We start from the raw sequence: 15,404 nt of genomic DNA on the forward strand, positions 1-15,404 counted from the left end.
AGGATTTCATATAAGGACATAAGTTCTTGAAACCGAGATTCACCCACCTGTCAGTGGACAGAACTGATATGATGAAATTAGGGATCCATAAAATGTTATATCATGGTAGGCTCCACCCTCTATTTCTATTCTGGCGTAGATGTATAAGGCAATAGCATTTCGGATGTCACAATGACTAGTGCGCAAAGGGTTAAAGCTTCCAAACAATCCCAATCGTCGTCTATCTCTAACGGGACCCGTTGGCGCCCTGTCGCGCAAACTCAGTAATGTCTCAATCGTTTCTATGTTATATGTTTGTGATGAGAATATTGGCTATTAAGCTTAACTGCTGGTCAAAATTACTTCGCGATGGTGGTGAACGAATCGGCGATCTCTAGAAGTGGGTGAGAGAGGGATCTAGAAATGACTTTGGGTTTGAAACGAATATTTTTGTGTTCGTGGATAGCTCACACGGTAGAGCCACGCTCTCACCTGCCAGGCGGAGTTGTCGTACCAATAAGGTCGCAGGTTCAAACCCCACCACCGCCGCGAAAAATTTTTTTATTCTCTATTGTCTTCTGGCACTTTTCTACTCACTTCATATCTTGTTGTTACAGAGCATTTAAAGGATTTTGAAGCTCTTAAACAATACGATACGATATAATATGATGCCTACAGGAATAAAAACATACAAACAGGTAAGGTATCTCTTTATTCCTTTTGTTATTCTCTGAAAATACTCTCACACATATACATACTCATGCGCGCGCGCGTGCACACACACACACACACACACACACAGAGAGAGAGAGAGAGAGAGAGAGAGAGATAGAGAGAGAGAGAGAGAGAGAGAGAGAGAGAGAGAGAGATAACTAGTGGCATTGCACACATTGCTTAATCACAATTAATTCACCATCAACTGTAATCAGCAGCATCAGCAATGTCTTCCTATTGTTATGCGCCGGTGATAGAATCTTGCCTACTCTCTTCAATAGTTGGCCATTTATTTTCTTCTATTATATTGTTTTGTTTTGTTTTTTCTTAAACCTTAGACCTTTCTCAGAATAAAACATGACTTATCTTTGTAGTTGAATTGTACCGATAGATACAAAGGAATGTTTGCCAACCACTTCGCTACGCATGACTGGCACAGTCAGGTCGAAAGACCGGCTCAAACGCGATAGCTATAAAAACACCTCCCTTTATCGCTCAGGTGTTACCGTGCTGTTAGAAGGCAATTCAGGTCACTGGCCCGATAACAAACGTACTGTATCTGCCAAGTACATAATGAAAACAACACGGACTTTTGGCTCAGGAGGATAGCTTAATTTCCAACTTCCTTTTACAGTTGTGTGCAGGTTACTTACATGTTATTCTTCTACCGACAAAGATAACGTTAGTTTGAGACAAAACACAACGAGAAAGTATTGATTTCAGTTTGATATCGATCAGTCATTTCCTAGTTACAGTTATAGATTTGTAGCACAGTGGGATAATTTCGAAAAGTAGGGCACACAGTGCGACACTAGTGAAGGCAAGGTAGGATACAATGATACAACCCAAGTCACAATAAACTTGTTGACAACATGGAGCCAATGTGGTTTGTTGCCTTGGAATGGTTTACTGTGGTTGTGACGATTCTTGTTACAGTTTCGGGACTGTAAGTATTTACATTATACATATATATCAATATATATATATATATATTATATATATATATATATATATATATATATATATATATATATATATATATTATGTAATGCAACCAATTCCGGTTTGTCTTTGATATAAATTGTATAAACATTTTTTTCGTAACAGAAGCAATCAAAACATTAAAGTATCTGTTCACATTTTTTCTGTCATTGCCAATATATTTTGTGATGATTTCATCATTAAATCACTCAGTTCTTTTGTTATTGTTTTTACACAGCCAGTTGGTTGATTAGTTCTCACTAAATTGTATTGATGTTATGCGCTTAATAAAAATATTCACAACATCCGTCAGCCACACACAGATCTTTATGAATCTTGAACGTTTATAGTCTGACTGATATAATTTAGTGAGTATAATTTTTTAAAATGAACTTTTATGTAGCGCAATATCCACTGAATATACTCAAAGCGCTTTACAAAGGGTCCCTGACCAACAACAACACGTAACATGTAGAACGAGACATGACGCCTGTCAGGCGATATTACAATTTTTTTCCGGACAGAGACGACGCTGTTAACGGCCAGGTACTCATTTTACACCTGAGTACGGTGAGAGAATGTGAGTAAAGAGCCTTTTCCAAGGACTCAGCTATGCGCCGAGCGAGGCTCGAACTCAGGGCCTTCCGATCCGAAAGAGAGTGTTATACGTTACCAAATAACAAAAAAAAAAAAAATGGCTGTCTAAAAACAAAAAGAGCTGCGTGACGTCAACGTCGTTCCCTGTATCAATCAGACTATACACGTTAAAGGATGCACATAATTATGTGTGTTGGTACGGTTTGTGTGTTGTGAGTATTTTACTTAAACGTATAGCATCCCTAACCTTCAATATTTAATTTATGGTCTATTACAGAGAATTTAGTATAACCGATCACCCCTTTGCCTGTTTAAAAACAACTTCATAATTCATTCTATTGATGCTATGCGGTTGATTGATTTTAATTGCTCACCAGTTCTGCACGCAAAACAATCGTAGACCAAAACACAAAACAATGTGTATTATTTAACGTTTTTTAAAAAAGGAGAATGGGGAGACCTATAGATAGAATGCGCTTGGCCAAGGAGTTCACAACATTGCCACCCGGAAGTATAACGGACCAACACACAAACTCTGTGTAACCATGAACTTTTTTAGTCTGGTTAATACAGTTTAGTGAGAACAACTCACAAACGCGGATGGCAAAAACAATAACAAAGGCCTGAGTGACGTCATCTGCATACTATCTATAATATTATTTTTCCATGTGCTTGAATCATTGGTCACATTGCAAAATGTGCTCAAAACGACCTAGACGTCTACAGAAAAAAAGTATTCCGTTTTCGAAATAGCCAACATCACAATAGGCATTTTGTTCGGCTTGACCCATGGGTATGTTTACAACTTTCATAAACAAAGCAAATTGTTTTCCTTTATTAAGAAATATCCAATCGTTGGACAGCAACAAATCATGTGATCGATGACTTGGTTGTCCGAAAAGCTGACTTTAGATCGTTCTCATTTAATTTAGTAAGAAAATATTGCCACCCTGATGATTTAAAAAACAGATTTGGGCGACGCCATCTTCATTCATTATGTTATAGATTCACCAGTCTTATCCGTTCCTGACTTACTGGCGTATTGATAATAGGCGTTTAAGAAAATTACTCACCAACTCTGCCCACCAGATCAATCGTACCAACACACAAAACAAGGTCTCACCTTAAAGAGACGTTCTCATCGCAATGTCCAATAGATATTTCGAAGTTGACGTCACTCAGGTCTTTGTTATTGTTTTTTTGCCATCCGCGTTCATGAGTAATTCTCACTAAGCCGTATTAACCAGACTATAAACGTTCATGGTTACACACAGTTTTGTGTGTTGGTCCGTTATACTTCCGGATGGCAATGTTATGAGCTTCTTAGCCAAGCACATACTATCTTTATATGGTGCCTTTATTTCCCTTCCCTCGTCCTGTCTGTTTCTATTTATTTATTAATAAAATAATCTCATGATCCAATTGTTATGGTCTCGATGTTTTTCAAAAACTCTCAAACCAGCACAAAGTGTTCTCCATTACAACAATTACAAAATTACACGTTTAATGGGTTATAAAGTTCGTTTTTTGGGTTGATGGGGATTGGGGAGGGAGGGGGGGGGGGCGGTATAAACACAGGTTTCAATTTAAGATTTTAACAAGCTTTTCGAGTGAAAATAAATTAAAACGAGTGTAGCTATATAGAACCCGATAAATATGATTTAATCGTAATATTACACCCCTTCTCACTCATAACCATTCATAAAACAAGGAAGTATTTAAAATTAAGAAAAATGAACGAAAAAATATTGATCTGAATTGAAAATGTCAACTAAGAATATTTCTGCTAACGTCTGCACCGATTTTCCATTACATAGGAGAATTCGGCAGACCTCATTCAATGGGCACGATCTATATCACATTTCCATGTGCTCGAGGTCATTGGTCACATTGGAATATGTGCTCAAAGTGACTCACATAGTGAAAAGTGTTCACAGTTTTTGAAATATCTAACATCACGATTGGTCATTTTGTTCCTCTTGACACATGGGTATGCTTACAACTTTCATAAACAAAGCAGCGTGTTTACATTTCTGAAGAAATATCCAATCGTTGGACAGCAACAAACCATGTGATTGATGACTTGGTTGGACGAAAACATGAATATAGATCGCTCCCATTGTATAAATTGGTCCATCATGAGGTTGACTTGGATACCCCTGATTTTTTTTTTTTTCATTTTCCAGTACAAAAATTACCGGTTTAAAATATTTATTGACGGATACAAAACTAGCATAAGGGGAAAATGTTATTAACAGAACTGTAAGACTTTGGAACAGCATCTAGAACGAAACGAAAAATGCTTCTTTGTGGACAGATTCAAAATTATCCTTGATAAAGAAATAATCAATTCCCGGTTTATTTATGATTAAATTTGAATACAAAGGGTATTAAAAAGTCAGTTTGCGGAAATCACCCTTTACTTGATATGATATTTCGACTTGACCTATGAGCATTGGTGAATGTGGCGGGGTTTTGGTTTTACTCGCCTCTTCCCTCCCTCCCCCCCCCCTCCCTCCCTCTCTCTCTCTCTCTCTCTCTCTCTCTCTCTCTCTCTCTCTCTCTCTCTCTCTCTCTCTCTACTTAAGTACTTCCGTCGTCACCTTTAATGCGCTGGTCATTAAACACGATTGATTACTCATGATCGTGAATTTATTGATCTCTAATGCATGCTAACGTCACAATGAAAATGATAGACAATATATGAATATATAAATAATGGATAAATGAATAAATAAATAAAAAATAAGAAATAAATAGATAGATAGATAAATAAAAAATAATAAATAAATAAATAAATAAATAAATAAATAAACAGGGCTGTAATAATAAGTACACCATAAATGTGTGTCGTAAATCTGATCCGGTCATGTCAAGCTTTATATTTCCTGCCTTTTGTGGGGCTTTGTAGTCTTGTGGTATAACACTCGTCCTTGGTCCCTGGTTCGAGTCCCGCAAAGCTGAGTCCTTAGAAAAGATTCTTTACTCACATTCTCTCAGGAGAAAAATGAGTACAAAACCGCTTACAGCGTTGTCTCTGCAGAATATAAAAATTATAAAAGCAACTCACAGGCGCAATGTCCTGTCTTGCATGTTAAATGTTGTTATTTGCTAGGAACCCCCGGTAAGGTGCTCTGAGCACTCGAGTGAATTTTGCACTATATTAAAGCCTTTTCTTTTTTGATAAAGATTAAACAGCGGTAACGCCCCCAATATGTTAACAGCGTTGTCGCTGTCAGAAAAAAAGAAATGTAATATCGCCTTACCCATGTCATGTCTCGTTCTACACGTTACGTGTTGCTGTTGGTCAAGAACCCTTTGTAAATCGCTTAGAGCACGTTTAGTGGATATTGCGCTAGAATAACAATCCCAAAGGCTCAACATTACCGCATCAGTCGTGGAGTGATTTATAGATTATCTATGATCAATAATGACAGTTTAATTATGATAACTGCAGTCTTTTTACAGTTCAAATTATTATGATTGGATGATGAAATGAATTCTTGGGTGTTGACGACACAAGGAAATTAAATATTAGCTGAACATCAATCAAATTTATAATCTTCTTATTTTCAATTTATGGTCAATTACGTATTTTAATTCATCTCTAAATTATCACTTTTACATTGATTGGTGTTTCCCACTCGTAATTGAAACAGTATGCTGCGTACTCTGGAACCCATATTTTAAAATTTGGCCAGAAAACTCGTCCTTCAAAAATCGATCGATTTAAATGACCCTCATCTCGGCAAAAAGTTATCAAACCTGGGACTTCGCGAAGTCCCAGGTTTGAGAACTTTTTGCCAAGATGTGGGTCATTTAAATCGATCGGTATTTGAAGGACGAGTTTTCTGGCCATATTTTAAAATATGGGTTTTTCCAGCGTACGGCAGTATGGATGTGTAGTGTGCAGTCTGTCTCACCCGGGGGTCAACCCCGAGTCCTACAAAATATGAATGAAAAAGAAGTCGCCCGCGTGTTTTCAGTCGTTTGGTAACTAACAACGCCGGTCTCACTTGACTTTTACAAACGTCCAGGAGTGCCAAAAGAGTAGCATATTTTTGTTCACGAAACAGTCTATGGTAATGATGATGATGATGATGATGATTATGATGATGATGATGATGATGATGATGATGATGATGATGATGATGATGATGATGATGATGATGATGATGACAATGATATCGACGACAACTGCGAATCGATGATGACAATACTAGAATGACCCTTATGTCTACAAAATTCAAACCACAACATGCTTATTGTGCTATTGGGTTTGGTAAGATGCTATGATGAGCATAATTTATCAGAACGAGTATAATGTAATATTATCATGCAAATATCGCAAGCTAACACCTTAAACACGCACACACATTCTCTCTCTCTCTCTCTCTCTCTCTCTCTCTCTCTCTCTCTCTCTCACACACACACACACACACACACACACACAACCATACACATTTGCATTGACTGCGATGATGATGAGCAAATTGACCACATAATTAAATGTTTTACTATCATCCTTTTTATCTATTCTTTTTCAGACCAGCATGTGTGAAAATGTACCAAACAAAGAGAACCGAAAACGTTCCTTTCGCACTTTTCCTGGTCTTCGCTTTTGTGTGAGTTAATTATGAATTTTTTGTTGCTATGTATTATGTCACCGATTTAATGAATAGATTATATCACGTCTATGTAGGAGGGTGGAAAGTACTTATGATTGGCACATGTCTTATTTAAAGAGAGCAAGCAATTGTTTCTATCCTCTTAAAGTCCGGCTGAATGAAGAGATTATGTACATAATCACTTAACAGATGTCTATGACTCTATTGAATACATGTAAATTTCACAAAGACCAATTGTTGACACTATGTAAATAACGTAAAGTGAGTACCTTGTCTAATACTGACATTGAAGTAAGGAGAGCCCTGCAAGTGGGAAAAGGAATATCCTAGGTCAACAGCATTCAGTGGTAGAGTGACCGCCAGTTTAATTTTACAACAGTGTTGTAATGACCTGTCTGTTTAGTAAGTCCCCACGGTAAGTCCCTTATTATTATACGACTTCCAATAGAAATTAAGACCGTTTTGTGACTTCACAAATGGAAAGCTATTCGACGCTATATTTTGTTCAATTATTTTCGATGATGGACGTAAAGATGGAATTGTCTGTTTAACCAGTTCTGCTGTACCCTAGTGAGAAACGTGTTTTAAAAATTGGCCAGAAAACTCGTCCTTCAAATATCGATCGATTTCAATTACCCTAATCTTGGCAAAAACTCTCAAACCTGTGTGTGTTGTGTATGCGCGCGTGTGTGTGTTTGTGTGTGTGTGTGTGTGTGACAGAGAGAGAGAGAGAGAGAGAGAGAGAGAGAGGGAGAGAGAGGGGGAGAGGGAGAGAGGAAGAGAAAGAGAGAGATAGTTTGAGAGAGAGGGAGAGAGAGAGGGATAGAGAGATAGATAGAGAGAGAGAGAGAGAGAGAGAGAGAGAAGAGGGGCGGAGATACATATACATATACAGAGAGAGAGAGAGAAGAAGAAGAAGAAGAAGAAGAAGAAGAAGAAGAAGAAGAAGAAGAAGAAGAAGAAGAAGAGAGGAAGAAGAAGAAGAAGAAGAAGAAGAAGAAGAAGAAGAAGAAGGAGAGGAGGAGGAGGAGGAGGAGGAGGAGGAGGAGGAGGAGGAGGAGGAGGAGGAGGAGGAGGAGGAAGCGGAAGAAGAAGAAGAAGAAGAAGAAGAAGAAGAAGAAGAAGAAGAAGAAGAAGAAGAAGAAGAAGAAGAAGAAGAAGAAGAACACGAAGAAGAACAAGAAGGAAGAGAGATAGACAGAAGAAGAGAGAGGGAAGGGAGAAACAAGAAAGATATCAATAAGAGGGAGACAAAAAACAAAGAGATAGATAAGTAGAGAAGAGAGAGAACAAAGGGAAAGATTAAATAGGTAAGACGGGAAAAGATAGAAAGAAGAAAGAAGAGAGAAAGAGATAGATAGATAGATGGATAGATAGATAGATAGATAGAGAGAGAGAGAGAGGGAGAGAGAGAGAGAGAGAGAGAGAGAGAGAGAGAGAGAGAGAGAGAAGATACAGATATCAATAGAGACATTGGGGAAGTGGTGGGTAGAAAGAGCACTGGGCGAGATATCTTGCTAATTAGAGTATCTCTGGCATTCTCGAAGCCAGCATTGACTCCAGGTCGTTACTCAATCCTTGAATTCCAGGAAGATGAGTCACCACACTGACCTCAGCACTGTCTATTGTGTACCTATGGATAGTTCGAAGATGACGTCACTCGGGTCTTTGTTATTGTTTTTTGCCATCCGCGTTTATGAGTACTTCTCATTAAACTGTATTCACCAGACTATAAACCTTCAAGATTACACACAGTTTTGTGTGTTGGCCAGTTTTACTTCCGGATGGCAATGTTGTGAACTTCTTAGCCAAGAGCATACTATCTATAATAATTAGACCAGAAACCCAACCCATTGTCGGCTGCATGTTTCGTTGAAGCCAATAATTTTTTTTTAACGGGACTGCGATTGTCATCGATTCTGTCTCTTAGTTGTGTCCAACACAGAATACATGGACAACTTGTAAACATTTCTCGGCTATGTGGTCCAGTGGTATGACACTCGCTTTCGGATCGGCAGTCCTGGGTTCGAGCCTCGCGATCGGCGCATAGTTGAGTCCTTGGAATAGGCTCTTTACTCACATTCTCTCACCGTACTCACCGTACTTGTTAACAGCGTTGTTTTTGTCCGAAAAATTGTAATATCGTTTAACAGGCGTCACGCCCCGTCCTCCATGTTAAATGTTGCTGTTGACCAGGAACCCCTTGTAAAGCGCTTTGAGCACATTTAGTGGATATTGCGCTATATAAAGCTCAATATAAAGCTCAATTTATTTATTTCTCAATGCTTGATAGTTTATACGAATGATCGCAAATCACAAATCACATCAAGCCACATCGCTTTGATGACAGTCCCGTGTGTTTCCGTCTTTGTCTTTAACAACACGAGATGAAGTGAGTAGGAAAGTGCCAGAAGACAATAGAGAATAAAAATTTCGCAGCGGTGATGGGGGTTTGAACCCGCGACCTTACTGATACGACAACTCCGCCTGGCCGGGGAGAGCGTGACTCTACCGTATGAGATATCCACGATCCCCAAAAAAGATCGTTTCTAACTCCTTGTCATTATTAGAGCCCTCATTTCCCGACTACTTGAGATCACGGGTCCAACACACACAACCTTTGTACTATTAACGCAGTACATATACTATAATTGGAACGATACAGGGAAGATTAGCATGGCCCCTGCTTAAGGATGACACACAAATTCGTGAAGCGTTCCATATTTTAGAGGGCAGCGAAACTCAGCGGTACGGTCTTTGCTTCGTACCTGAAAGGTACTGAGTTCGATCACCTCGCCCTAGCTCAATCTTCGGCGCTGAACTGCGGCTGACGCCTGGGTTATTCCAGTTTTCCCTAGAGACAAATTTCCCCTATGGGATGAATAAAAGGAATTTTATTTTATTTTATTTTATTCATTTATTTATTATTTTGTCAACAATCAAGGGATTGAATTAGGTATTAAATGCATTCATACAATAGAGGAGGGAGAGGGTACGTTAATGTGTAAAAAGCACGTCCAATAACTCAGCTGGTGGAACACTCGTCTCCTAAGCAAAGAGACCAGTATCGATCCCGCTTCAACATTAGCAGTGATAGGGTCGCTGGGTCTATTATATTTGGCGGAGAGTATTTTGAGATAGGAAAGCGTCCTATCCAATTGCTGCAATCTCTTTATTGCTAAAGACACCATGTGAAACTCTGGCTATACAAGCCCTAAGTACTCTTCCTTTTTTAAAAATTGAAGATAAAGTCTAGCGAGCGCTTACTATAATTGTATAAATTATCATCTCTATGACTTTTTTTTTATTAACAGGAGGAATGTTAATTCGGTTGTAATCTAGCCTTACTGATAAACGTTAACACGATTCCTTTTACACGTTTCAAGTTTCAAGTCTATTTATTTGATAAGAGTCATTTGCCATTTATACCAACTGAGATATATTATCGTTTAGTTAACGTCGCCAAAGAAAATAAGACATGAATAATCGTACGAGTGGTAGTAGCAATTAATATGATATAAGACATACATTCTATAGTATCAAGAGGAAAACAATTTTATAACAAGAACTATGACAATTTTGATGTTAATAATGTTGAGGAGGATGATAATGATGATGAAGATGACAATAATAATTATACTACTACTACTACTACTACTACTACTACTACTACTACTACTACTACTACTACTACTACTACTACTACTACTAGTACTACTACTACTACAAACTATTATTATTACTACTACTATATACTACTACTACTACTACTACTACTACTCTCTACTACTACTACTACTCTACTACTACTACTACTACTACTACTACTACTACTACTACTACTACTACTACTACTACTACTACTACTACTACTACTACTACTATTTACTACTACTACTACTACTACTACTACTACTACTACTACTACTACTACTACTACTACTACTACTACTAACTACTACTACTACTACTACTACTACTACTACTACTACTACTACTACTACTACTACTATACTACTACTACTACTACTACTACTACTACTACTACCTCTACTACTACTACTATACTACTATTTCTACCACTACTACTACTACTGCTACCACTACTACTACTACTATACTACTATTACTACCACTACTACTACTGCTACCACTACTACTACTACTACTACTACTATACTACTACTATACTACTACTACTAAAACTACTACTACTACTACTACTACTACTACTACTACTACTACTATACTACTACTACTTACTACTACTCTACTACTACTACTACTACTACTACTACTACTACTACTACTACTACTACTACTACTTACTACTACTACTACTACTACTAACTACTACTACTACTACTACTACTACTACTACTATTATTATTACTACTACTACTACTACTACTACTACTACTACTACTACTACTACTACTACTACTACTACTACTTCTACTACTACTACTACTACTACGTGGTCTAGAGGTACGGCACTCGCTTTCGGATCGGAAGGTCCTGGGTTCGAGCCTCGCTTGGCGAATAGTTGAGTCCTTGGAAATGGCTCTTTACTCACTTTCTCTCCCCGTACTCAGGTGTAAAATGAGTACCTGACCGTTAAACAGCGTTGTCTCTGTCGGAAAAAAAATTATTATTGCCTAACAGGCGTCATGTCTTATGTTACGTGTCAGGGACCCCTTGTAAAACGCTCCGAGCACGTTTAGTGGGTATTGCACTATATAAAAGCTCAATATTTTTTTCTTTACTACTACTACCACCACCGCCACGACTACTACTACTACTACTACTACTACTACTACTACTACTACTACTACTACTACTACTACTACTACTACTACTACTACTACTACGACTACTACTACTACTACTACTGCTGCTATCACAACCACCACTACTACTTAAACTACTACTATTACTACTACTACTACTACTACTACTACTACTACTACTACTACTACTACTACTACTACTAATAATAATAATAATAATAATAATAATAATAATAATGATTATGTAAAAGAGATTGAGGAGGATTATGACGACGACGAAGACGATAATGACATCAACATCGACAAGCTTTGTATAGCCAGGCGTCAAGAAGAATTATGTGCTTTAGAGCTTTTGATTTGGTATACGCCTTGAATTTTCTCTTCTTATTATCACTAGCTACCTATATGTTACATAATTTGTATATGACAATTTCACAATTTATGTTTATTTACAGATCCACCCTCACCGTCCAGTACGGAATGCTCCTTCACAATACGGCCATGACTTTTGTTAATGCTTTCGCGCTTCTTGTCTGGATCGGCTATATAAGTGTTTACTGCTTGGTGTCCCAAAATAAGGTAATGGGCACTGTCGTGCAGTACTCTGAAAAAACAAGAAACAAAAAAAAAAACCAATAACAAAACAAAAACAAACACCGCCCCCCCCCCCCCCCCCACCACCACCCTTGAAAAAAATCATATGGTCTTGTGGTATGACACTCGCCCCCGGACCGGAAGGTCGAAGGTTCGAGTTCCGCTCTGTGTGGTGTATTGTTGTATACTTGGATACAGTCTCTCACGGTTCTCAGGTATAAAATGAGTAGATGGCAGTTAATAGGGATGTCTCTGTTTGGGGGGGGATATAATATTATCGTCTAACAGGCGTCATGTCTCGTCCTACATGTTAAGTGTTGCTGTTGGCTAGAGACCCTTTGTAAAGCGCGTTGGGCACGTTTAGTGGGTTGCCCTATATACATGCTCAAGTTTAATGCTTAAGGAATGAGGATCAAGGGGTCCCAGGTCTAAAATCTATTCATGTTACATACTATTTTTCAGCCTACCCATTTTTACATTCCCTCGAAAAGAGAAAACGTATATAAACTGTCTTTAAAGAAAAATAATAATAATAAATAACATTTATATAGTGCTTTACCCCGTTGTCACAGGCTCTAAGCGCTTTACAGTAATATAAAACAAAACATATTACACTAAGACAAGAATGTATTTTCCACTACTACTACTACTACTACTACTACTACTACTACTACTACTACTACTACTACTACTACTACTACTACTACTACTACTACTACTACTACTACTACTACCACTGCTACTACTACTACTACTACTACTACTACTACTACTACTACTACTACTACTACTACTACATTATTCCTCAACATTATTAACAGTCATAATCCGATATTTCATTGTCTCAAATTGGTGGGTCTCAGAACAGACGGAAATCTTGGTTTGTGATCCATCGACTTCATTTGAAAACTTGAAGACGTGCCTCATCAGTGTAACTATATCAGAATTTAATTACAAATCTATTGATGCTACGGATTTAGGTAAAATTCTCACAACACCCCCCAGCCGGATATAACGCATACCTGCCAACCCTTCCGCTGTTGGCGGAATCATTCCTATTTATTTCACTCTTCCTTCCGGCTCTTCCGCCATTGACTCTAAAATTCCGATTTCCAAAAATTATGATGACGGTAAGAAGAAAATTTAAAAAAAAAAAAAAAAGGGGGGGGGGGAGAGGGGAGTATAAAGGTGATTTTAAAAAGATGGTTGCCAAAAGGGAGCTAAGAAGGAAAATTAATTGCACTCCCCCACCCCCTTCCCCATTCTATTACCTAACACATCTGATGTAGTTTTGCCAGCTGACCAGAAGACTTGTCTTTATGTGTTAGGTGACAAATTATTGTGATGGTCTTTTTGATACAGAATTAGATTTTAAAAATCCTATTTTTTTTGGTCTCAAATTCCTATTTTCTGACCTTCTGATTCCACTTTTGGAATATGAAGGGTTGGCAGGTATGTATAAAGTACCAACACACACAATGTGCGTAACATTGAACGCTTAGTCTAATTGATATCATTTAGTGAGAGGAAATCAACAAAATTCTATAGTATGAACGATATTAACGTCACTCAGCTCTTTGGTATTGTTATTAGCCAGCTATTTTTTTTGGAGTAGTTTTTACAAAGTTGTACCAATCAGACTGTAATCGTTTAAGGTTACACATAGTTTTTTTTTTTTTTTTGCGTGGAGGTACGTTATATCTTTTAAAAAAATAATTTAAAATTGAGCTGTATATCCACTTAATGTGCTCAAAGCGCTTTACAAGGGGTCCCTGGTCAACAGCAACATTTAACATGTAGGACGGGATATGACGCCTGTAAGGCGATATTACCGTTTTTCGGACAAAGACAACGCTGTTAACGGCCAGGTACTCATTTTACACCTGAATACGGTGAGAGAATGTGAGTAAAGAGTCTTTTCCAAGGAACAACTATGCGCCGAGCGCGAGTCTCGAACCCAGGACCTTCCGATCCGAAAGCGAGTGTCATACCACTAGACCACATAGTCGCACTGACTTGGTGGTGGATGTTATGAGTTTTTTTTACAAGCTAAACGCATAGCATCAAGAGTAACCATTGGCGTAATTTGGATATTTTAAAATTTACTCACGTGATCATTTTCTGGGCAGGACCTGAGCATTTATATAGAACAATGTCCACTAAACGTGTTCAAAGCGCTTTACAAGGGAACAGAAACACATATTAAGTGGGACGAGGCATGGCGTCAGCATAGCGATATTACAATTTTTATGACTGAGACAACGCTTTCAACGAACAGGTACTCATTTTACATCTGAATACGGTGAGAGAATGAGAGTAAAGAGCCTTTTCAAATGACTCAACTATGAGCCGCTGACTGTGGTATCGAACCCCAGGACCCTCAGATCCAAAAGCGAGTATCATACCACATGACCACATAGCCGCATAAATAATAATAATAATAATAATAATAATAATAATAATAATAATAATAGTAATAATAATAATAATAGTAATAATAATATATAGTAATATAATAATAATAATAAATAATAATAATAATAATAATAATAATAATAATAATAATTAAATAATAATATATAATTAAAATAATATGACCCTCGTCTCCAAACGGTTTAAGTCGGGATGATTCAAGATGTGAAATGGAATTTGTAGCCAGAAATATCAGATTTAAGTTGAGTTTGTTATGCTTTATTCAGGAGAAGGAATATCATATAGAGTGCTAAATACCAACGTTTCATATTTTTGACCAGTTTAACGTTAATTTGGCTTTATAGCATCTGGTCAATCCCGACATAATACCGTTTAGAGACGTTTGGTCACATATCATAATAATAATAATAATAATAATAATAATAATAATAATAATAATAATAATAATAATAATAATAATAATAATAATAATTGTAATAATAATAATAGTATTTCATTTTTTAATTTTCTTTTTGTGCCATGTCGACAGACTGATGCCTTCTTGAAGGCATCTGCCATCTTGTTTCTATACTGGGCCCACCTTCAATATCTTGCCGTGCTCCCTGAGGAAAAAGTGCTTCCAACGTTGGGAATTTACATGGTCATCTGGTGCACCATCCTCTCTATATTGCCATCTACTGATATTGTA

At 37.5% G+C, this 15,404-nt stretch overlaps 1 protein-coding gene and 1 non-coding gene across 2 annotated transcripts in view; both read left to right on the top strand.

The window, feature by feature from the left end:
* Window positions 1-1,417: 1,417 nt before the first annotated feature.
* The window catches only part of LOC144966371 (sugar transporter SWEET1-like), a 22,425-nt gene continuing 8,438 nt past the window's right edge, over window positions 1,418-15,404 (top strand). The window contains exons 1-4 of the mRNA XM_078902751.1: window positions 1,418-1,639; window positions 6,819-6,896; window positions 12,145-12,268; window positions 15,246-15,401. Of these exons, the coding sequence (XP_078758877.1) occupies window positions 1,566-1,639; window positions 6,819-6,896; window positions 12,145-12,268; window positions 15,246-15,401 (432 nt within the window). The 5' untranslated portion in view covers window positions 1,418-1,565. The remainder of the gene's footprint in view (window positions 1,640-6,818; window positions 6,897-12,144; window positions 12,269-15,245; window positions 15,402-15,404) is intronic.
* On the top strand, window positions 9,522-9,627 carry LOC144966802 (U6 spliceosomal RNA). Its single transcript, XR_013644281.1, has one exon. It is a non-coding gene; the product is annotated as a U6 spliceosomal RNA (small nuclear RNA).

This window comes from Berghia stephanieae, chromosome 2 (assembly GCF_034508935.2).
Source record: "Berghia stephanieae isolate SIO BIC M18660-M18661 chromosome 2, UCSD_Bste_1.3, whole genome shotgun sequence".
Taxonomy (NCBI): domain Eukaryota; kingdom Metazoa; phylum Mollusca; class Gastropoda; order Nudibranchia; family Aeolidiidae; genus Berghia; species Berghia stephanieae.